At 36.8% G+C, this 23077-nt stretch overlaps 1 protein-coding gene across 8 annotated transcripts in view; it reads right to left on the bottom strand.

Annotated features, from left to right (window-relative positions):
* Positions 1 to 23077, bottom strand: part of OXR1 (oxidation resistance 1) — a 479029-nt gene that overhangs the window by 117647 nt on the left and 338305 nt on the right. Inside the window, exon 1 of one of the 8 annotated variants that reach the window (XM_032246283.1) lies at positions 15332 to 15940. The exons of 6 other annotated variants lie outside the window; for them this stretch is intronic. In XM_032246283.1, coding sequence (XP_032102174.1) covers positions 15332 to 15350 — 19 coding nt within the window. In that variant the 5' untranslated portion in view covers positions 15351 to 15940. Of the gene's footprint in view, positions 1 to 718; positions 920 to 15331; positions 15941 to 23077 lie in introns of those variants that run through there. One more of the 8 variants, XM_032246272.1, reaches the window with a different exon arrangement.

Here is a 23077-nt window from a genome sequence, read left to right as displayed (position 1 = left end):
ATCTTTCTTAGTAGTCTGATTATGATCCTTTACAACATGATCTAGTTCATTATTGGCATATAGTAACCATTTAATAAATATCTGTTAAATTAATAAATATCTGTTAAATAAATAAATACAGACTAACAGAATGCAATGAAATCATATTATAATTCACTTATTTCTCTCAATATAGGCTTACACTGTAAAATATTCTACCTTTAACAATTCAATTTATAACAACTTAAAAATTAAGACCACAAAAACATTTTGCTAGGGTTCTTATGGCAGCTAAAGAAAAGACTAATAGATAAATTCAAAGTGAGATGCTTAAACAGTTCAAGGGTGAATATTTCTAAAGACTTTACATTGCTACCTTAACTTCGTGTTCTGTCCACATGCATGTAAAACAACATTAACATCCTCACCTAATGCTATCAACAACCATCACAGAATAGTTGTAAGCTTTTAGAAAACCACAAGTGATAATGTAATATTTACATTTATCTCTATTTATAGATAATATAGTTTTATGTCTGTATTTATATTCTATTTATATAGATGTGGAAATTAAGGTAATAAAGAAAGGAACTAAGATATAAGGAGTATTAGTAATGATCAAACATACACAGGGTTAAGTCAGCTCTTACTCTGATCCTAAAAGCTTCAAGCACTTCCACTCTCTTGGTTTCTTTTTTGCCTTTCATCTCTCAACCACTCACATACTGGTCTTTCTTACCTTTCATTATTGAACGAGTATATGACATGATTAATCAATATTTTCTCCTTTTCCAATTATCTTCGTGCCCAGTAACTACTCCTCATCTCTCTCCGACCAACTCCCTGAAAGTCCCTTACATTTTCTCCCTGCACCTTCTGCCCTCAGCCGGCACAGGCAGCAACACAGCATGAAGCGGGGTTTTGGTGCTCTTTGTCAATATCAACTGAGCCCTAGAACTAGACAAATGGGACCTAATCAAACTCCACAGCTTCTGCATAGCAAAAGAAGCAGTCATTAGAGTGAATCGGCAACCAACAGAATGGGAAAAAATTTTTGCAGTTTACCCATCTGACAAAGGGCTGATATCCAGAATTTACAAAGAACTAAAACAGATTTACAAGAAAAAAACTAACAAGCCCATTCAAAAGTGGGCAAAGGATATGAACAGACAGTTTACAAAAGAAGACATACATGAGGCCAACAAACATATGAAAAAATGCTCATCATCACTGGTCATCAGAGAAATGCAAATCAAAACAACATTGAGATACCATCTCATGCCAGTTAGAATGGCGATCGTTAAAAAATCTGGAGACAACAGATGCTGGAGAGGATGTGGAGAAATAGGAACACTTTTGCACTGTTGGTGGGAGTGTAAATTAGTTCAACCATTGTGGAAGACAGTGTGGCGATTCCTCAAGGACCTAGGAATAGAAATTCCATTTGACCCAGCAATCCCATTACTGGGTATATATCCAAAGGATTACAAATCATTCTACTATAAGGACACGTGCACATGAATGTTCATTGCAGCACTGTTTACAATAGCAAAGACCTGGAACCAGCCCAAATGCCCATCGACGATAGACTGGATAGGGAAAATATGGCACATATACACTATGGAATATTATGCAGCCATCAAAAACGATGGGTTTGGGTCCTTTGTAGGGACATGGATGAACCTGGAAACCATCATTCTCAGCAAACTGACAGAAGAGCAGAAGATCAAACACCGCATGTTCTCACTCATAGGCGGGTGTTGAACAATGAGAACACATGGACACAAGGAGGGGAGCACTACACACTGGGGTCAGTTGGGGGGAAATAGGGGAGGGACAGTGGGGGGTGGGGAGCTGGGGAGAGATAGCAAGGGGAGAAATGCCAGATGTAGGTGATGGGGAGGAAGGCAGCAAATCACACTGCCACGTGTGTACCTATGAAACAATTTTGCATGTTCTTCACATGTATCCCAAAACCTAAAATGCAATAAAATAAATAAATGGGGGGAAAAAAAAAACCTAACCCCCCCCCAAAAAAAAAAAGAATCAGAGAAAGCAAGGAACGTGTTTTTGATAATTCTATATGCTAAAAAGAATACTTTTAGTAGATATTTTAATCACATATACAAATCTGGCTAATTAAAAGTTTTTCGCTTTTTAATTTATGTTTGGCATGCTGTAAACCCTCTAGTAAATATTATTCCTTCTACCTTCCTCTTTGCTCATTTGCTGTCATGGTACTTTGTGTAAATAATCTACTTCTCCTTCCAGATCATTCTACCATAGTCTTCTTGCATGTGTTTATGAGTTCTGCTGTGCCTATTAATTGAAAAGACAAAGAAACCTTACAGTAACACAACAATAAAACACAACAAGAAAGCATGTAATCAAAAGACTTGGTTTCTAGTTTTATAGTAGATGTATAACTCACTGGCCAAGTGTCTTAGGCATGCACGACCTTTACCATTTCTGTGCCTGTTTTCTTAGCTAAAAAATGGTGAAATTGATGTCCAAATTGTAAGAGTCCTTCTCTGTTCAGAGACTGAATGAGTTAAGCCCTATTTACACCTATGTAATTCATTTCTGCAACAACCTTGATGGGAAGGAGAGTAAGTAACATTATCTCCACACTGCAGATAAAGAAATGGAAGCTAAAGGAGATTGTAGGATTATTCTACTGTTGCACATTTGTCTGGTAGTAGCGCTAGGACCCAAACCTAGGCTTTATTTGCCTTTTATATCTACAGAGAGAGCTAAGCCACAATCTCCCAGAGAAAGCTAAGCCATAATCTCCATATATAAAGAGGAGACAAAGGGAGTAAATTGGTGAGATTTTAATGTTTGTCTAATAAACATAAAGACAGAGGCAGCAGTTTCTCTTAAGAAAGAGACTGTACTTTATAGATAGACTGTGTTTAGATCACATTGACTATTATTTTGTTTTACATTATTACTCTTTTCTCCCAGAGTACCAAATCTGCTTTGGACTTTATAGTTGTTGAATCTCACTCACAGATGGAGAATCCTACCACACAAGTTTTTTTAAGAGCAGTTTGTTAAAAATAATGTTTGCTCTCTTCCTTGGCATAATAATAATGCAGAATGAATATTTATGTGTTTTATTCTATAATTTATGAAATGTCTTTGTGGTGATATTATGTGAGTTCTCTGTATTTAAGGACATAATAAAAATTATAAAAGTATTTCTGTACTGGTGGTTTTTACATATTATATAATAACCAATAGCATATTTGCATTAATGAGTTTTTAAATTATGCTACTGAACATGAAAAAATAGAACATGGACAGTAGCAATGATGATGACTTACTTTGTCACTTAGACCATCTGCTATTTTTACCAAATTCTTCAGGGAACATGGCAGTAGTTGGATGACTAGGACCCTGGACAAGTAGTCAGAAGATCCAAGCTCTATTCATAGAACTTACACTGACTCACTTGGTGACCATGTGCTCATCAGTTGATCTCTCGTAAGTTCTCAGATGTTAGAATTTGGGAGTGTTTCCTCATTTGCCAACCTCTCAGAAATGCCATGAATGTAGGTTTGCCTGTGTTTGCAAAATATTGTTAAAAAGGATCAGGAGGAAAAAAAAAACAGACTTGAATAGCAGACATAGCACATGGTATAACTAGTCTTTTTAAAGAGAATTTAAATGTTATTTTACTATCTAAGCATACCTTTTCTTCCTTCAACTTTGTCTCTTTCTTATCTGGCAAAAAAATCACTCAGGTTTGGGGGTGCAGGAGAAGAATGAAGTAAAAGAGGGTGATTTTGTCATTTCTTCACTCTCTTTTACTGTTACCCTCATAAGTCTGTCTATCCTCTTTCATAATCTAGCTGAGTGTTAGTTGAAGTGTTAGTGCAGATAAACATTAAATGGAAGCAGAAATGCAGCATGTGTGAGAATGGAGAGAGCCCAGATACTTTAAAATTATCTTTGGGGTATGTTTTATTCCTTCAGTTTTCAACAAATATTGGGTGCTGAACATCACGATGCTAAGCCCTGAAGATACGAAGACAATGGAGACATAGTGCTGGAGACAATGGAGACAGATCAGAGGCATTAGATATACAGGCAAATAATTATGAGGGTAATGTTAGGGAGGGATAACATGGAGAGAAATGCCAGATATAGGTGATGGGGGGACGTACCTGTGCAAGTATGATGAGTGTGAGATGTAAGAGGATAGCAGAGACGGGATGGGCATCTAGAAAGGGTCCAAGAAGTGAGGTAGCAGCTAACCTTGGAGGGCAAGGAAGCAAAACAAAATATTTTTAAGATACTCTAAGTTTTATAGTAATGGTTTTTTAAAAAATGAATATTTAATCAAATGGGATTGTAGACCAGGCAATGTGCCAAGCAACAGTAAAATCTATAAAAGCATCAATTTTAGAGTTGGAGAGATAAAATTCAACTCCATTCCTATCTATAGGTGTGACCTTGGGAAAGTTGCCTGACCTCTCAAAATCTGTTTCTTCATTTATAGAATGGAGTTTTCAAAAGCATCTACACCTCTTAGGGTTGTATGAAGATTAAATAAGATAATATGTGTAAGTTCTTTGCCTAGTCCTTGGCAACTGGTAAGATGGTAAAGGCTCAATAAATGCTAGTTATTATGAAATATTTCTACATATTTTCTCATTGAACCTTTGTAGCAATCCAATGGACAGGCATTCCTAATGTCAGCTCTTTGGCAAGAAGATATAGAAAACAGGAGGTTCTAGGAATATAGGTTACAGACCCTGAAAGACCCACATGTGCCATAAGAAGGAATTTGGACCACATGGAGAAGGCAGTAGGAAATCTTCAAAGATTTTTAAAAGAGAGAACCAATGAGTTTTATATTTTAGAAAGATTGTTATATATATATATATATATATATATATATATATATACACACACACACACACACACACACACACACACACATATTGCACTTTAGGTTCTGGGGTATATGTGCAGAACATGCGGGATTGTTGCACAGGTACATCCCCCCATCACCTATATCTGGCATTTCTCCCCATGTTATCTCTCTCCAACTCCCTACCTCTGGCTGTCCCTCCCCTAGTCCCCCCAACAGACCTCAGTATGTGATGCTCCCCTCGCTGTGTCCATGTCTTCTCATTGTTCAACACCCGCCTATGAGTGAGAACGTGCAGCATTTGGTTTTCTGTTCTTGGGTCAGTTTGCTGAGAATGATGGTTTCCAGATTCATCCATGTCCCTACAAAGGACATGAACTCTTCGTTTTTTATGTCTACATAGTATTCTATGGTGATATGTACCACACTTTCCTTGTCCAGTCAATCATTCATGGGCATCTGGGTTGGTTCCAGGTCTTTCCTATTGTAAACGGTGTCACAATGAACATACATGTGCATGTGTCTTTATAATAGAATGATTTATAATCCTTTGGATATATACCCAGTAATGGGATTGCTGGGTCAAGAAAGATTGTTAAGACTACAGTGTGGATAATGGATTGGAAAGGCAGGGAGAAACTGGAAAGATAGGAATCCAGTTAGGAATTCTATGTAGTAAATCTCTCTGTGTAATAGTGGCATGGGAAATCTCCTAAGTGCAATCATACAGACCTGAGGAAGGGTGGCTAGTTGGTGGATCCCCTGTGCCCTTAATTTTCACCTATTCCCATATCAATCCTGTCATGCCAAAGGCTTTAGGACTCACTTCCAAAATGCTTAGTGCTTTCCACTCTGAATCCTCCCAGTAATGGTGGTCTCTTTATTGCTAAGTGGCATAAGGTTTTAAAAAAAACAGTAAGCTTCCTGCTGGAAATGGAAGAAGTCAATGTCAGTATAAATGTTTGTTGGCTGCAGGGAAGAAGTAGAAAGGTTCCCTAAAAACATTTGGGTAGTTTGGCAGCTTAATCGTTTTTGTAATCTTCACATGTTCATGATGTCATCATTATTATGCTACTACATTGATTCAAGAGTAAATCAAACATAATAGTAGAGTTAAGGTAAAATGCAGATATAGAATATCTCAGTTTACCATTTTTTAAGCATCAGATAGCTATCGTTTCATCTTTTTTCCTTCAAAAAGTTGATTTTCCTTATCTCAGCAGCATTTATTATTTCTACTATAAAATACTCGCCCCTTTCCACTATTTTTGCTAGAGATTCTACATACTAAAATGTATACATTTAAAAAGTAATGAAAGCAAGGGAAGTTTAAGACATGCTGAAGGCTACTCTTCTCTCAGAACACCAGAAACTAAATAACTTGTAAGGAGTGCTTTGTTATGTAACAACATCTGAATATATACCATGAGAAATCTCTGAGAAACCAAGTTTTCTTATGAAATATCACTATTCTATCCTGAATTCTTCCCTTTATGGATGGACCTCTGATTCATTTTGCTTAGTAGCACGTGCTCTTTTTGCCTTGATTTTGGTTGATTTGCATAACATGTGCATGTACTTTGAGATACATGTTGTTGAAGACATGAGAGGTTAACTATGAAGAAAAGCATCGAAACATAATAGAGGAAATGTACCCAAGCATTTCATATTTTTCAGGACTTGCATCTTTTAAATAATGTAAGAAAAGTGTATCTAGCACTTTACAAAAGTTCTTGAGCACATTAAAATCATGATTCATTTAAAATATGCTAATTATCATATATAAAAATTAATTTGAAATATTTATCACAACACTTGTGAATAATAACCACAAGATTTTTTTCCTCAAGTTTAAGATCTGGTAGAAGTGATTTGTAAAAAATTATTATAAAGATCTATAATGTTAAACCAGGGAAGCAGCTTTGAGACTTGGCAGAAAAGTGAAATAATTTTTTTAAAAGATATTCTTAAACACACACCTCAAGCTTAATAAATGTGTAAGTGTTAAAAAAAAGAAAGCCTAAGAAAATGAGCTACTTTTAAGGTAAAAAAATTTACAACAAGAATTTAATGATACAGACAGGGAAGGTGTTAAGAAACCAGCAGACCAAAGCAAAAATAAGTAAATTAATGTAAAAATATGAAAAGGACTGCATGAGAAGTGAAAAGCCACCAAACTTCAATCAAGGCCATGCCATACAGAGAATGACACGTGTAGAAATACAAATAAATAATAAAAACAATAAGAAACAGGAAAGACTAGGTTTTTTGAAGAAAATTAATTTTAAAGATACCTTCATCTTATCATCTGCACAGGGTGAAAAGGCTTTTTAGTTAATAGTTGAGTCAGTAAATAATATACTTCTATATATTTAAAAAATTTTTTTAATAAGGAAAAATACGATTAGCAATCTCTTACCTCTAAACAGTGGGCTTTATAGTTTCAACACTGGAATATTTTTAATGTATTTAGATTGTTTTTTCAATTTAAAAAATTTTCTTTTTTCTTGTAAGAACTTATGCTATAAAACACACATACACACACACACACCCCCCAGAACAGAGCACCATAGTACTTCTTGTTAGAAAATATTATTTTTAATTCTGAAAATTATGTATTAGAATTTGAAAAGATATCAAATTAAAAGCAATTTGTAAGCATATAGAGGAGAAAAAATTATGCATTAAATATAGCTGAAATTCATATGATAAAAAGACATAAATAATCTAATATACTTTTACAATAAAGTAAACATGTGAAAAGTAACTATAGCTCACTTCTTTGAATTTTTAAGTGCCATCACATGTGAGGTCATTTCAACAAGATTGGGAAACATTATTGATTATACAATGCAGAAACACCTTAGTGACTAAGATGGCTAAGCTAGGAGACCTAAACTATCATTGCCCTAGTTTGGATTGTCAACATTTCTCATCAGGCCTAAGCTATCCTGTTCTCCTCAAATACTTATTTCAGAGAGAATTACTTAAAACTTAAATCTGACAGTGACCATCACATAAATTATAAACTAGCCACCCAGGAGAATCAACGATGTGGCTGAACAGAGAGTGTAGATTCTTGCTCTACACACATATGCTATTAGAACAAACCAACGTTGCCTATTTTTAATTCATTGCAGCAATTCTTTCTGTTTTCCTGTTTTGAGCAGTGATGAGCCTTTAGTTATACCAAAGCCACAAATCCATTTTCTATCCAAGGTAAAAGGCAGTTTTGACTTTCTGAAAATTTCAATTTATTTATTTTTATAGAGAGTGTGGTTTCACCTTATTGTCCAGACTTGTCTTGAAATCCTAGGCTCGAGTAATTCTCTTGCCTCAGCAAGCTGGGATTACAGGTGCACACAACTGCTCCTAGCTTGAAAATTTTGATTTAGCCTAGTGAGTCAAGGATAGCACATCGAACACATGGGGAATGGGGGAGAGAAGTGAGGTTGTAGGCCTTTTTAAGACCTTTTTATAGAATTCATGTAACATTTCGGTATCATAATTTCCTTATCTGTAAAACAGAAATAACATTAGGCTTGGCTAGGTGCAGTGGCTCATGCCTGTAATCCTAGCACTTTGGGAGGCCAATGTGAGAAGATTGCTTAAGCCCAGCAGTTCAAGACCATTTGGGCAACATGATGAAACTCCATCTCTACAAAAAATAGAAAAATTAGCCAGGCATGGTGGCACATGCCTGAAGTCCCAGCTCCTCATGAAGTTGATGTGGGAGGATCAGTTGAGCCCAGGGAGGTCAAGGCTGCAGTGAGCCATGATTGCGCCACTGCACTCCAGCCCAGGCAACAGAGTGAGATCCTGTCCAAAAACAAACATTAGGTCTGCATACTTCAAAGTGATGTTATGAAATGTTAAATAAAATAAGAATGTATGTCAAAGGTTTTTTACAGGGCAGAGCAATGTCAAGTTACTTCCTACGATAAATAATGGTAGATTTGCAACTGGGACACACCTGAAAAACAGCAATTCCAGTGCTTTTAGACATAAATGAAGGTCAGCTCTGAGTGTATACCCAGCTCTCAGCTATCTCTGAGACCTCATTTGCCCATCTTACTGGTATTCATTCTGTTCCTTGAACAAAGCAAATTAATTTCCACCACCAGACTTTTCTCTCTATCTGGTTAGCTATTCTTTCCAATCCTTGTTTGTCGGGTTTCTTCTCACAATTTGAGTTTCAATTCTAATGACACCTTCTTAGAGATGCCCCCATCATTATCCAGGCTAATTACACCACTGCCCTATCCTACTCCAGTCTCAGGAGATCATATTACTCTCTTACTTTCTTCTTAATATTTGTTATATAAATATCTTACTCTTTCTTTACTTCCTTATTTATGGAATGGCCACCATACAAGGCCACTATGCCCTCTTATCAAAGGACCTGAGTGACCCAGAAGTCTGTCACTAAGCTAGACCATATTGCCAATGGTTTGAATGAAAGAAAGCTCAGAGTGACCTTGTCAAATAAGGGAAATAATTAGTTGAAAACCTGACCTTCCAGAGGAACAAGGGTGGGGAGGTAAGAAAACACACATGTGAAGGAAAACACTAAACAGACACAGGATAACAGGATAATTTCTGTGTGTCTGTGTGTGTGTGTGTGTGTGCGTGCGCGCGCATACGTGCTGTAGGAAGCTGAAGCTGGCTTAATGTGTTAGTGAAAATAACAATTTGGAAAACAGAATTTCTTGTTCTGGTTCGTCAGAAGGAATAGATTGAGGCAGTCTGGGGAAGCGAACCTGACAGTGGTCTCACATGATGCATCTGAATAAGTAATGATACCCTTTTACAAGTTAAATTCAACACATCCTTTCCATAACTGATTTGCCTGTAAGTTCTATTCTATGGCATATAAAATGTTATTTAAAAACCTTCTCCCCTACAAAGTCCCATCCTCCATAGGAAAATAGTGAGGCAAGTCACATTGCTCTTTGGTACTCTCCCATCTCCTCTTTCAGAAACTGTTTCTTCAGTCTTCAGTTCTTTAATCCTTTTCTACCACTGTTATTCACCTGCACCACAACTTACTCTGCCTGCCCCACTTTCAGCTGTCAGAAGATCTCTGTTTGGGGTTTCTTCTTCTAAATTTCAATTTTGAGTTTGTCTGAGTATGTGTCTGTCACATTAGATTCCATGTATAATACCAAATATGTCCTCACAGTGCAAACTTACTACAGAATACAGTAGGCATTCAATGCACATTTTCATTTTATAGTTTTCCTTGTGCTTTTCTTTTTACCATTGTGTGTATGTTAACCTTATTATTACTACTTGAATGTCCACATGGGTGGGATTAGGGTTTTTTTTAAAAAAAATATGTATTTTCCATTTTTAAAAAGTCTCATACTTTTTTAACAAAAAGAAATTAAAGAAGAACGGGAAAAAGGAGCTTTACTATATCTGACTGTGTTTGTCAGTAGCAGATGACACTCAGCATTTCCATTTAGCTGGATGGAAAGCATGTTGAAGCAAACCTCAGGGAATAGAGGAGTCTATAGGTAGCTCTCTTCTTCTAATTAATCTACTCAATTAGTGATCTGAGCATATGTTTTAGAGCCAGGGTCTTGGGTTTTACTCTTAGCTCTGACACTTGCTTAGCTTGTTTGACTTTGAAGAAGTTTCTTAATTTTTCTGCCCTTAACATTCTCATCTGTAAAATGGGGGTAATAATTGTACCTATTGAGGCTACGGGATTAACTGAGGATATATTCAACAAATAATTTTTGAAGACATTCTACGTATTAGGTTCTGCTCTTTGTACAAGGGATGTAATATGGAGAAAAAAAGACAAAAATTTATTTTTTCTATTGTTTGTGTTCCAGTAAGGTAGATAAATATACACCTACCTATATGTATTAGTGTTAAGGAGAAAAAAAAAAGCAGAGAAGAGTGTATGTGAAACTGTTGATGGGCAGAGGATTTGAAGTTTTAGGTATGGTGGTCAGGGAAGGACTCTCTGAAAAGACAATTTTATAAGAACCTGAAGAAAGTGAAGGAGTTGGCCATGTGCATCTCTAGGGGGAGAGCCTTCAAGGTAGAGAGCACAATAATTGTAAAGGCCTTGAGAAAGAAGCAGGCGTGGTGTGTTCAAGGAATAGCAAAGAGGCCAGTGAGGTCAGAGTGGAGTAACGGTTGGGAAATTACGTGAAGTAAGGGGTGTGTGTGTGTGTGTTGGGGGTGATCAGTTAGGGCCCTGTGGGCCATGATTAGGACTTTGGGTTTGGACAAATGAGTGATGCAATGAGATTCATGTCTGAACCACATTTTTCCCAGTTGCCTGACTGAAAACCGACTGGGGCCGGGACTGGGGAGCAAAAGCAGAGGCGAGGAGACCAGTCAGAAGGCTCTTGCCACAGTGCAGTCAAAAGATGATGGTATTTGGACCGAGGAGGAAGTAGTGCAAGTGGTAAGAGCTGGACAGATTTGGAATTTATTCTGAGAGCCAACAGGATCTCTGGGGCTGATTAGATGCAGGGTCAGTAAGAAAGAGAAGGTCTAGAATTACACCAGTGTTTCTAGCTGAACAGCTAAGAGAAATGATGCTTCCATTAATGGAAATAAGAATATAGTTTAATGTATGAATAATATATTATTATGATAAAATGTGTTAACATGTTAATGAATTGGTGTATGGAAAGCACTTAGTATAGGAGTTAACATCAAGTAAGCCTGATGTGTTTGTTGTTATTAATAATACATTGAAATGGGAACATTTTTTAAACTCCAGTATATGATTAAATGTTCACATTAGAGTCACAACTTGCGGTCTTTAGAAATAAAGTGACTTAAATGAGATATTAAAAGATTTTCCACTGGCAGATATAGTATAGGAGAAAAACAGAATTTTCAGGTAATGACTAAGAATTCCCTCTTGTTCAATTCCCCTTTTAACCTGCACATGCCTTTACTACAGTACTTCCTTCTTTTCTTTATTCCTGCCTTTTTGAAGTATCCCTGTCTCAAAAGTAACATATACACTAAATATATTAACTTTTAATGGACAATCTTGTGTTTTATAGTTACTATAGCAATGGAATTTCTATTCAGCAGTACTATTTCAAGTACCATTGAAGTATTCTGTGTTTTAAAGATGCAATAATTTTCTTTTTACTTTTATTGTATGTTTTTGAAACTGTGAAAACCAATAAATTTTTTTTTTTTTTTTTTTTTTTTTTTAGAGACGGTATCTCACTCTGTTACCCAGGCTGGAATGCAGTGGTGCCGTCATAGCTCACTGCAGCCCGGAACTCCTGGACTCAAGCAATCCTCTCACCTCACTCTTTTAAGTAGCTAGGACTACAGGCATGCATCACCATGTCCAGCTAATTTTTGATTTTTTGTAGAGACAGAGGTCTCACTTTTAAATGGAAAGAATCAAGACAGGAAAGAGTTGGGGAATCTAAGTAATCTCTTTTATTTTTAACAACACGGAGGTACTGTGGGTTGTGGCTTGTTAATTCAATAAAGAATACAAGCTCTCAGAGACTGGCATGCATTCAGCACTGGAATTCAGAACAGACAGGACTCTTATATTTAAGAAATACTCTGAAGATTTTGTGGTTCTCCTCTAAATTCAGAAAGCTAGTTAATGGGTCATATTATCATTTCCAATGATAATTTAAAACTCTCTAGTTTGGAATGAATTATATAATTTTTCCTTCTTTCTTTTCTCTAACTTTCTAACTCACATATTTCTAATAATGTTTCATTTAATGTTGATCCTTATGGTTTATAATTTAACACTACTTCTTGGCTTAAAAATACTCTCATAAACATTTCATTTTAAATATTTTTACTGTTATAATATTTTTTACCAATTGTCTTAATAATTTACAGATGAAGAAATGATTTGTACTATTTCCTCTTTAGATGTGTAATTTGAAGCTATGGGAATAATTATCACATTGCTAAATACCCATAGCTTTTAATGAGCAGAAAACATAACTTGAACCTGGGTCTTCAGTTTTAAAAGCTTGTTCCCTGTCCATTTCATTACAGTTGAATGTTGGTAATTACTAATAAAATTCTCTCAGTATTTTCCAGGGAGTTCAGTCAAGACAGTGGCCTAAGAACCACAGTGCTAAGAAGCCAGAGTGGAAGAATGTAGTAAGGAGAGACCAAAATTGGCCATGGATAAACCACATAAAAAAAAGAAAACTTTATGAAGTTCCAAATATATGGCCTTTAACATATTATATAAAGCACAGACTTAAGTATATACTTAAGTATCACTTATATCACTTATATACTTATATCACTGCTGCATTTCATCTAAGACACCACTGATTGTGAGATGCATGACCAAGAAAGAAAGATTAAAAAAAACCTGTCAATTAAATCACAATATACCTTGATCACAAGGTGATTTTAGATTTTAAAAAGTTAAAATGTGAAAAATGTACATTTTAGAATCAAAGAAATATAGTACTAGTAATTGCAGAAGTTATGAGAATTCTCAAAATCAGTCATAATACAATCTCACTAGATAATCAATAAACACATATTAAGTGCCTACGGATGGGTACAAAGAAGCAAAATGCATAATCCAGATGAAGAGGCTTAAGTGCTATATATGAAATATTCATTGCTATCCTTCAGTTTCACAACAATGCCACTGTTGAAGACAGCAGATCCACTTATATAAAATGATGTCTCAGTGTGAAAATGCCAAGAGGATATAAGGCATAGGAGGGAGGAGGAGAGAGAGGAGTACAGAGGTAGAGGCAGCTGGGGGAAGGATGGATGGGCCAGGGAGAGGTAGGAAAGATGGGGAAGAGGTATCTAATTGATCTAGGAGTTTCATTGAAATTCAAAAGTGGTCTGAATCCTGCTCATGTCAAATCTCCTGATCTTATTAAATATAAATGCTGTCCTGTATATGAAATCATACTTTTTTTTACATCAGCTTTGAAAAGGGGTTCATACATTTTTATAACATTGACTGCTCCATGTTTAATACCAGAAAATTTTCTCCTTTCTTGTGTATTTTTTATTACAAAGACAACTTTAATGCTTCTCAAATTTGAACTAGATATAATTGATTAAATATTTGGCATTGCTTAAGAATTAAATTTTGTTATGATTGGTTATCAACCTCCTCAATGACTTAAAAGTTTTAGAATTTGTGATTAAAATTAAAAAATTGTTTGGGGTCAAACCAATCCCTACGTATTTCACTTGGGACTTTTGTATAAATTAGGATTATCATCACAGTATCTGCATGTTGAACTGGAAAAAATTAAATTTGATTGTTTATTTCTAATTAAAAACATTTCTGTTTCAGCAATGAGAATTTCATAAGTTGCCTTATGATATGAAATAATTGCTTTTGAAATTACTCAAAAAGAAAAGATACCCAGCCTCTTAGCTGTGCATTATGCTCATAAATTTATTACTAATTTAAAAGGGATAATACCCTGCAACATCATTAAGCCTCATGACTAAGTAAGTGGTAAAGTATATTATACATTCTGATACTGTCACACAGTTGCTTGTGATTGAGATAAAACTAACTTAGTAATGGTAATTACTTCTTTTGAAAGGCAAAACTATAAATAAATAATAATGCAGAGCAATTTGATTTTTAAAAGTCAATAATGAATTCCATCTGCTGCATGCCATTAAAAATCAAAGAGGTTACTTACACGCCTCAGTTCTTTTTATATCTTTATTCCTTCCATTTAAAAGTACAGGTCGATCCTTAATCATAATGTTATTTTGGCTTATTTGACCAAAACTTCAACAAAAAAAAAGAAAAAAGGAAAAAAATCTTCCTGTTTCTCGCCTCACTTTTTTTGGAGCCTAGACAACTTAACGTAATACATGGCTAATGAAGAACAAAGACATTAAAGCAAATGTTTAAGAGGATGGCTTGGAGCGTCTTAATGAAATGAATTACAAGTCTTTGAAACCCAGAATACAGTGGTGATAAAAGTGAGAGCATGTGACTTGATCTCTGCCATTACTCGAGTTAGGCACAATTTTTGAGTGAAGAATAAAGTCAGGCAACATGGAAATCTTACTAACAAATGTTGTCCTATGAATGAATAAAAGATAAATCACAAAGGACTTGTTACAAATGGCCACTGGACACAATAGACTCAAAATCACTATGTCTGAATCTATTTCTGGGAGTACCTATGGAATCATAATTAGCAGAAGTACCTATAGCAAATCATAGAGGAATAATCTACACAGACATAAAGTCTTTTTAAAAAGATATTCTATTTAGATTCAGTGTTTTGACAGAGTTTAATCCCTCCTAACCTCTCCCACCAAATATTCACATTTTGGAGGCAGTAACAATAGAACCTCCAGCTGCACTGTCATAGATCCATAGAGCTCATCTGGACTTTGAAAATGCAACATAAAATGAGCCCTTTAATGTCCGCTGTATCTGACTTTCCAAAATAACTTATTTAGAGCCACTAAGAGAGCCCTTACACATACCTTTGCGCTGGCTGAACATTTCTGAGGTCCTTCCTTCCAACCTTGCTCAGCTAGCAGTGAGCTGCTTTCAAGAAGAGGCGATGGGAATTTTGGTTCCTGTGCTTCTCAGGGTAATATAACACTTCCTTTCTGCCAGAGTGCCTTCTCCTCCAGCCCAGTCCCTGACCCCTGGTGGCAGTGTGCAAGATTCAGAGGTTTCTGCTTCTGCACACAGGAAACCCACTGTCCCTGCTCTGTGACTGTGGACTTGCTGTTGGCTCACTGAACATTTTAGAAAGTGATGAGGACATGCTCTGTATATGTTACTGAGTTGACCCTGTAAAGTCTATCATGGAGTGAGATCACAGGACTCAATATCTAACTTCTGTACAGTTTCTTATCATAAAGCAAATAAACAGCATGGCCACCTTTAACAAATCTCTATTTTATACTCCTAATAGCACCAACAGGTAGTAGATTTGATAAGCTGAGTGTGAACCAGGCTGGTGTTTTGTATCTTTATAGATAAGTAAATACTGCTAGCTATTGTCGGAACATAATTTTGATTTTTTGCACTCACAACTTCCAGTTGCATCATAATGGATATAGTGCACAGTGCTTTGCATTATAGTTATTTATTTTTGTCTTTTTTCCCTAGTAAAGCAAGAAGAAAGTCCATACAACAGCGCTAAATGCTTAGTAATTAAATGAATGGATAAATGTAGTAATAACTTCCTTATTTGTACTTAGCACAACCCCCACTTTCAACCCCCACTTTTTTTGTTTTTTGAGATGGAGTCTTGCTCTGTCACCCAGGCTGGAGTAGAGTGGCACGATCTCGGCTCACTGCAACCTCCGTCTCCCAGGTTCAAGCCATTCACCTGCCTCAACCTCTCAAGTAGCTGGGACTACAGGTGCATGCCATCATACTCAGCTAATTTTTGTATTTTTAGTAGAGATCAGTTTTGTCATGTTGTCCAGGCTGGTCTTGAACTCCTGACCTCAGGTGATCTGCCCACCTTGGCCTCCCAAAATGCTGGGATTATAGTCGTAAGCCTTTAGCCCCCTTTTAATCCATATTCCCTGTTATCCGAGTTTAAGCAAAGGGCAGCAAACCTGGCTGTTTCTGACTTACTGTTCATGTTCTTAAACTTCAGAATCCTAGAGAAGATTGTGGTGGAAGTCTGCCTTTCATTCTTCCCTGTTATCCTGTTATCACTGTCCCTGTTATCCTGTTATCACTGTTTTTTTTTTTTTTGTTTGTTTGTTTTGTTTTTTGCGATGGAATCTTGCTCTGTTGCCCAGGCTGGGGTACAGTAGCACGATCTTTGCTCACTGCAACCTCCACCTCCCAGGTTCAAGCAATTCTCCTGCCTCAGCCTCCTGAGTAGCTGGAACTACAGGTGTGTGCTACCATGCCTGGCTAATTTTTGTATTTTTAGTGAAGACAGAGTTTCACAGTGTTAGCCAGGATGGTCTAGATCTCCCGACCTCGTGCTCCCCCAACTTGGGCCTCCCAAAATGCTGGGATTACAGGCGTGAGCCACTGCGCCCAGCCGTCATCACATTGTTATGAGACCCTTCAATAGCAACTCACTGAGATATAGACATACTGTAACATCATATTTTATTTGAGGGTAGAGATCACAACCATTGAAAATAGAAAATGTCAACTCAGTGAGTAAAGATCTTTGTGAGTCTATGAACCACTGGATGCCCAAACAGGTGGGCTTCAGGGGTAACTTTAAAAGACACACAAATGTCAAAAACCACGTGCAGAGTTAGTGCAAGTCAATGAAATAACAATGATCACGACAAAAATGGAGTTCATGTTGCCACCAGTTCACAACGCTGATGTTCTATAAATAGTAATAATACTAATGTTTTGCATGTAATATACAGCTTATGGTCTTGGCCAAATTCTAACAGCTCCATCATAACTAGTCATTGACTAGTAAAGTATATGACCAAGCCAACAAGCTTTTACAGGAAAATGATATAAACTGGCAAGATGATTCATTCTCAAGTGAAAATTCATGATGTCTAATCATCTCTATGGAGCTACATATGTATGCACTACAAACTCTATTTGGTTCCTTGAACAGTTCCAGTATTCCTTATGAATGCTATTCAATACATAAGATAACCTATGTAAAACTTCTGGTTAAGTTCCTGCTACTCTGCTACAAGAAGGTGTTTAATTGTATATTAATTTCCATTCCCTTCCTTAGTGACATGACTGCCTTATTCCAGTCCTAGATTCCATTCTACTACATTAAAGTAATGCTAATGATAACAATGACTTACTATGTGTGATGTTTTATCATTTACAAAGTGCTTCGACAAATATTCTCATGTTATGCATGCAGCCACTCTGGGAGATGTTGCTTATTCTCCAAGATTTGCCAAACAAGCTATGTATAGAAAATTAGTGACAAAATGTTTCCTTGTACCTTTATATGGTGAGCACAAAGAGAGAGAAGAAATGTTTTCAAGATGCCTTGATGTTCATGTTCAAATAATTCAGCATAGCTGCAAACTTCTGGGAAACAACAGCAGCAGATAGAAAGCAAGAATGAATTGGCTTTTTTTTCTTTTCAGACAGGTTCTGGCTCTGTTGCCCAGGCTGGAGTGCAGTGGTATGATTTAGGCTTACTGCAACTTCTGCCTCCTGGGCTCAAGCTATCCTCCTACCTCAGCCTCCAGAGTCTCTGGGGCTATAAGTGTTGCCATCATCGTTGCAATTTTTTTTTTTTTAATTGAGATGGAGTCTTGTCCTATTGCCCAGGTTGGAGTGCAGTGCTGTGATCTCAGCTCACTGCAACTTCTACCTCCAGGGTTCAAGTGATGCTCCTGCCTCAGCCTCCCGAGTAGCTGGGATTACAGGCATGTGCCACCACACCTTGCTGATTTTTGCCCTTTTAGTAGAGATAGTATTTCACCATGTCGGTCAGGCTGGTTTCAAACTCCTGACCTCAGTTGATCCACCCGTCTCAGCCTCCCAAAGTGCTGGAATTACAGGTGTGAGCCACCGCACCTGGCCTATTTTTCCCCAGGCTAGTCTCAAACTCTTGAGCTCAAGTGATCCACCAGCCCCTTATCCTCCCATAGTGCTAGAATGACAGGCTTGAACCACCATGCCCAGCCAAATTGGCTCTTTTTTAAAGCAAGACTTCATGTAACAATAAAACTTATACACACAGAAGCAGCATCCCAAACTAAACATAAACACGTGGTTTTTGGCATCACAGAATATACAAAGGAGGGCTTTTACAATATTGACATCTCACATAGATGATATAGTCATACTATCTACATTTGCATTGTGTCTGAATATGAATAACAGAGTTATAAAACCATATGCATATACACCACCATATCAAACACACCTATGAATTGGTCATATGACAGTAAGTAATAAATAAATATGTATATCTATTTATATGTCATATCTATATAAGATACATATTTTGCAATATTTTGTCATTTGTTCTTTATTCTTTGCTCTCATTAGGAATCTGATAGGAGCTAGACTTGAGTCACTGGTCAGTTAAGTTTACTTCTTTCAAGGTTTTGTAAAACCAAATCAACCTTGTAATTGTGCTTAGTGCTGTTCACTAGGTATACATTCAACATCATTTCTGACAAATATTGGCTGTCTACCACTTTTGGGATGTGGGCTGCCAAGAAGCTCTGATTTATGGCAGTCAGGAATGCTATAGCTTCTATATCTCTAGTTTTTATTCTAGATTCGTTTTCTACTTTAGTTATTTATTTTACTCTAAGTTGGTACTTCATTTCCTAGTTGACTTCTTTATTTTCCTTGTATCTGTTGTCATGCCATGTGGATTGACAAATCTGTGATAATGTGACTTCAAATGTCTAGGTTTATTGATCTATTTTTATGAGATTGAAAAATGTGCTTGAGAATATAATTAGAACTTGATCAAACTGAACCTTTTTTAAGATGGTAAAAATAATAGACATTTTACAAAAAAAAACATATGGTAAAAACAAGTCTTTCCAAGACTTGGGTAATTTTGAAATCATGCAGTTTCTCTAATTACAGATGTGAATTTTTGGCAGGTAGGATTGTAAAATTACTTTTGTTAGTATCACATTGTAATGCTGAGGGCATAGTCTTAGCCTGATATGTGAATTTCACTTGTAGTTTGTAGACGTTTCTCAAAATCCACTCAACAGAACACCAAAATGAACACCTTCTCTCTGAGAAGTGCCAGATGGGGAAACAAATGCAGTTGAGATGCCAAACCATATAAATGGTGTCAGTTCTAAAACAAGGCTCTCCAGGGGATGGCTGCAAGGGAAAGAAGTCCAGAGGAAACGTCTAGATTTTCTGTGTGAAAAGTTACTTAGTAAGTATTTAACTCATTTTCAGGGGAAGGAAGCAGGTGTTTAAGAATAATTTTTAAACTACTATAGTAGAGTTTTCAACTACTTATACTAACAATTACGGTTGGCTGATATATATAGGATATATCAATTCAGGCACGGTGGCTCATGTCTGTAATCCCAGCACTTTGGGAGGTCAAGGAGGGCAGATCACCTGAGGTCAGGAGTTCGAGACCAGCCTGTCCAACTTGGTAAAACACCATCTCTACTAAAAATACAAAAATTAGCCAGACATGGTGGAGCATGCCTATAATCCCAGCTACTTGGGAGGCTGAGGTAGGAGAATCACTTGAACCTAGGAGGCAGAGATTGCAGTAAGCTGAGATTGTGCTGTTACACTCCATCCTGGGAAACAAGAGTGAAACTCTGTTAAAAAAAAAAAAAAAACCCAGAACATATCAAGTATGTTAGGTTTTGTGGAAATTACATACATCACAAAATTTCCCTAAATTGGCCAGGTGCTGTGGCTCATGTCTGTAATCCCAACACTTTGGAAGGCCAAGGTAGGTGGATCACCTGAGGTTGGGAGTTCAAGAACAGCCTGACCAACGTGGAGAAACCCCATCTGTACTAAAAATAAAAAATTAGCTGGGCGTGGTGGCATATGCCTGTAATCCCAGCTACTCAGGAGGCTGAGGCAGGAGAATTGCTTGAACCCAAGGGAGGTTGCAGTGAGCCGAGATCATGTCATTGCACTCTAGCCTAGGCAACAAGAATGAAACTCTGTCTCAAAAAAAAAAAAAAAAAAATCCCCATAAGTTTAGATTACATAAAAGAGCGTTCACTAAACCAGATCAGGTAGCATGTAATGAAAATTAAAGTTTATTGAGCAACTATATGTTTGAAGCCAGCCTACGCTAAGCACTTGGGTTAATGGTGATTTAGCCATCAGATACAAACAGCCCTTTTCATTTCCTCCTCTTTTCTCCTGTGTGAACATATTTTCTTCTGACTAAATAAAAATAGTCAAAGTTCTGTTTTCCCTAGGGAAAAATATCTCATATTAGGTAAGAAGCATGTTTTCCATTCTGTTCTTCCCTCCTGTTACATTTCTCAGCAACCTGCATAAGTAGTCAACTTGCCTCCTGTTTTCCCTGTGCTGCACTGGCGAATGCTTTTCTGAAAGCACATGTTGCAGAGTGATGAGCAGTTAAGATTCTGAAGATATTTGACCAAGGTTCAAATCTCAGTTGCTTCACTTTCTAACCTTGAGGTGTAGGGTAAATTACTCAACCCATCTGTCTCTGTTTTGCCACCTATAAAACTAGAGTCTTAGTATTCGTAGGGCTGTGTGAGAATTAAAGTATTTACTACATATAAGATACTTAAAATAGTACTTGGAATGTAATAAATACTCAATAAATGCTAGCTTTAAAATTTTTATGAAGTAAGAGTTATAAAAGTGTGTGTAGGTATTTCACATATTGCCTGCTCTGTCAAAATAAACGATGTTAATACAACAGTCCTCATCATATAGAAATGCATTATGATGAGCTCCTGAAAACAAAGATTTTCTTAATTATCTCACTTAGAAAATACAAAATTATTATCAAAGAAGAGATGCAGAAAGGAAATGAATTAAAGAAAAAAATGTCAGATCATAATGAGAAATGAGTTTTGAGCTTGATTTCAAGCTTCTGTAAAAAGTCATCTGAAGAAAATGAATGATAGTTACATATGTAGCAAGTTATATATGAAGGTTATTATACCTTAAAAGGATTATATAAAGTTATTGTTTAAGTATTTACATCAGTCGTGCTTTGGAGACTGCTTAATAGTGTATATGTTTACCTTGCACAGTTTCACTGGACTTAAACTATATGCCTTACAACTACTGTTTCATTTCCATATTATTTTCTTCTCCAGTTTCCCTTGTATTTTATATATGTATTTACATTTCTTTCAAAAAAATTCGAAAGAGTATTCCCATCAGAATAATATTTTTTTCTACAAAAGGTAGACAACGTTTAAGGTATGATCATGAGAAAAGGGAAAAAGCAAAGGTGAAATACAAAAAAAAAAAAACAAAACTGAAGGAGAAAATTATGAAATGAGTAGAGACTGATTAACAAGCAAAGAAAATGGAATAGCTATCCTTTTGGAAAATAATTCAAGCTCTCTGTTACACAGATCAATCCTGGAAAGAAGGCAGTTCTCATGAAAAACAGAATGACCTATTATTTTTTGTTTTTACATGTTTTTACCATATAAAGCTATAGAAATTAAAATTATGCAACATTTGGTCTATTTAGGCCACTGTGCTGAAAACAGATGTAAAAACTGAATTTATCATTTTATTGTTGTAAACAATGTATTATACTTCCTTACAAAAGTCACTGCTGTTACTTACAGGCAACAGGACTCTACATCCCCACCTAATGCTGGCAGAGAATGAAGATGTTGGCTAAGTTAATTTTGGAACAGTCAGGGATGAATGGGGGAGGGAAAGGGCAGAGAGGAGAGATTAGATGCCAAGATGCTCTGACCAGCACTGCCAGTGTGCGTGGGGCAAACACTTTGATCTACTTACTTCTACCTTTCTGACATCACCCTTCTGGTTCTCCAGGGTCTATCCAAATCTCAGTCTTTAACCCTTAGGGAAATAACTTTGAACTAGAGATGCTCTCCTTTGATCATCCTTGACCCCCAATACAAAATGAGGCCTGGTTTCCATTCACTCTCAAAGTTATTAGGACAAATGAAATCCATACAGAGTAAACTGAACCTGACAGAGCAGATTCACTGCTCAACACTCCAGGTTCTGGCCCTCAGGACTCCTTTCTACCAACACCCTCTTGCTCACCAGGTTGAATACAGGCAGGCCTCTTTGCTGGTCCCTGAAAGCACCAAGCCTGCTATTGTCCTAAAGCCTTTGCACTTGCAGGTTCTCTTTCACTTTTTTTTTTTTTTTTTTTTTTTTTTTTGAGACAGAGTCTCGCTCTGTTGCCCAGGCTGGAGTGCAGTGGCACCATCTCAGCTCACTGCAACCTCTGCCTCCCAGGCTCAAGCAATTCTCCTACCTCAGCCTCCTAAGTCGCTGGGACTACAGGAACATGCCACCACACCTGGCTATTTTTTTTTTTTTTTTTTTTTTTTTGTATTTTTAGTAGAGACAGGGTTTCACTGTGTTAGCCAGGATGGTCTTGATCTCCTGACCTCGTGATCCACTCGCCTCAACTTCCCAAAGTGCTGGGATTATAGGGGTGAGCCTCTGTGCCTGGCCCTTTTCTTAGAATGCTCTTCCCCAGACATTGGCCAGCACTTGCTCTGCTGTTCTATTTAGGTCCCAGATTACATACCTCTTCTTTGGAGAGGGGTTCTCTGACTACTGTTTCTAGGTCAGCGCCCTTTACA

Source organism: Sapajus apella, unplaced genomic scaffold (genome assembly GCF_009761245.1).
Source record: "Sapajus apella isolate SASKATOON/1434 unplaced genomic scaffold, GSC_monkey_1.0 scaffold3, whole genome shotgun sequence".
NCBI classification, from domain to species: domain Eukaryota; kingdom Metazoa; phylum Chordata; class Mammalia; order Primates; family Cebidae; genus Sapajus; species Sapajus apella.
The sequence above is the reverse complement of the archived record's forward strand: the minus strand, read 5'-3'. Positions and strand labels throughout refer to the sequence as shown.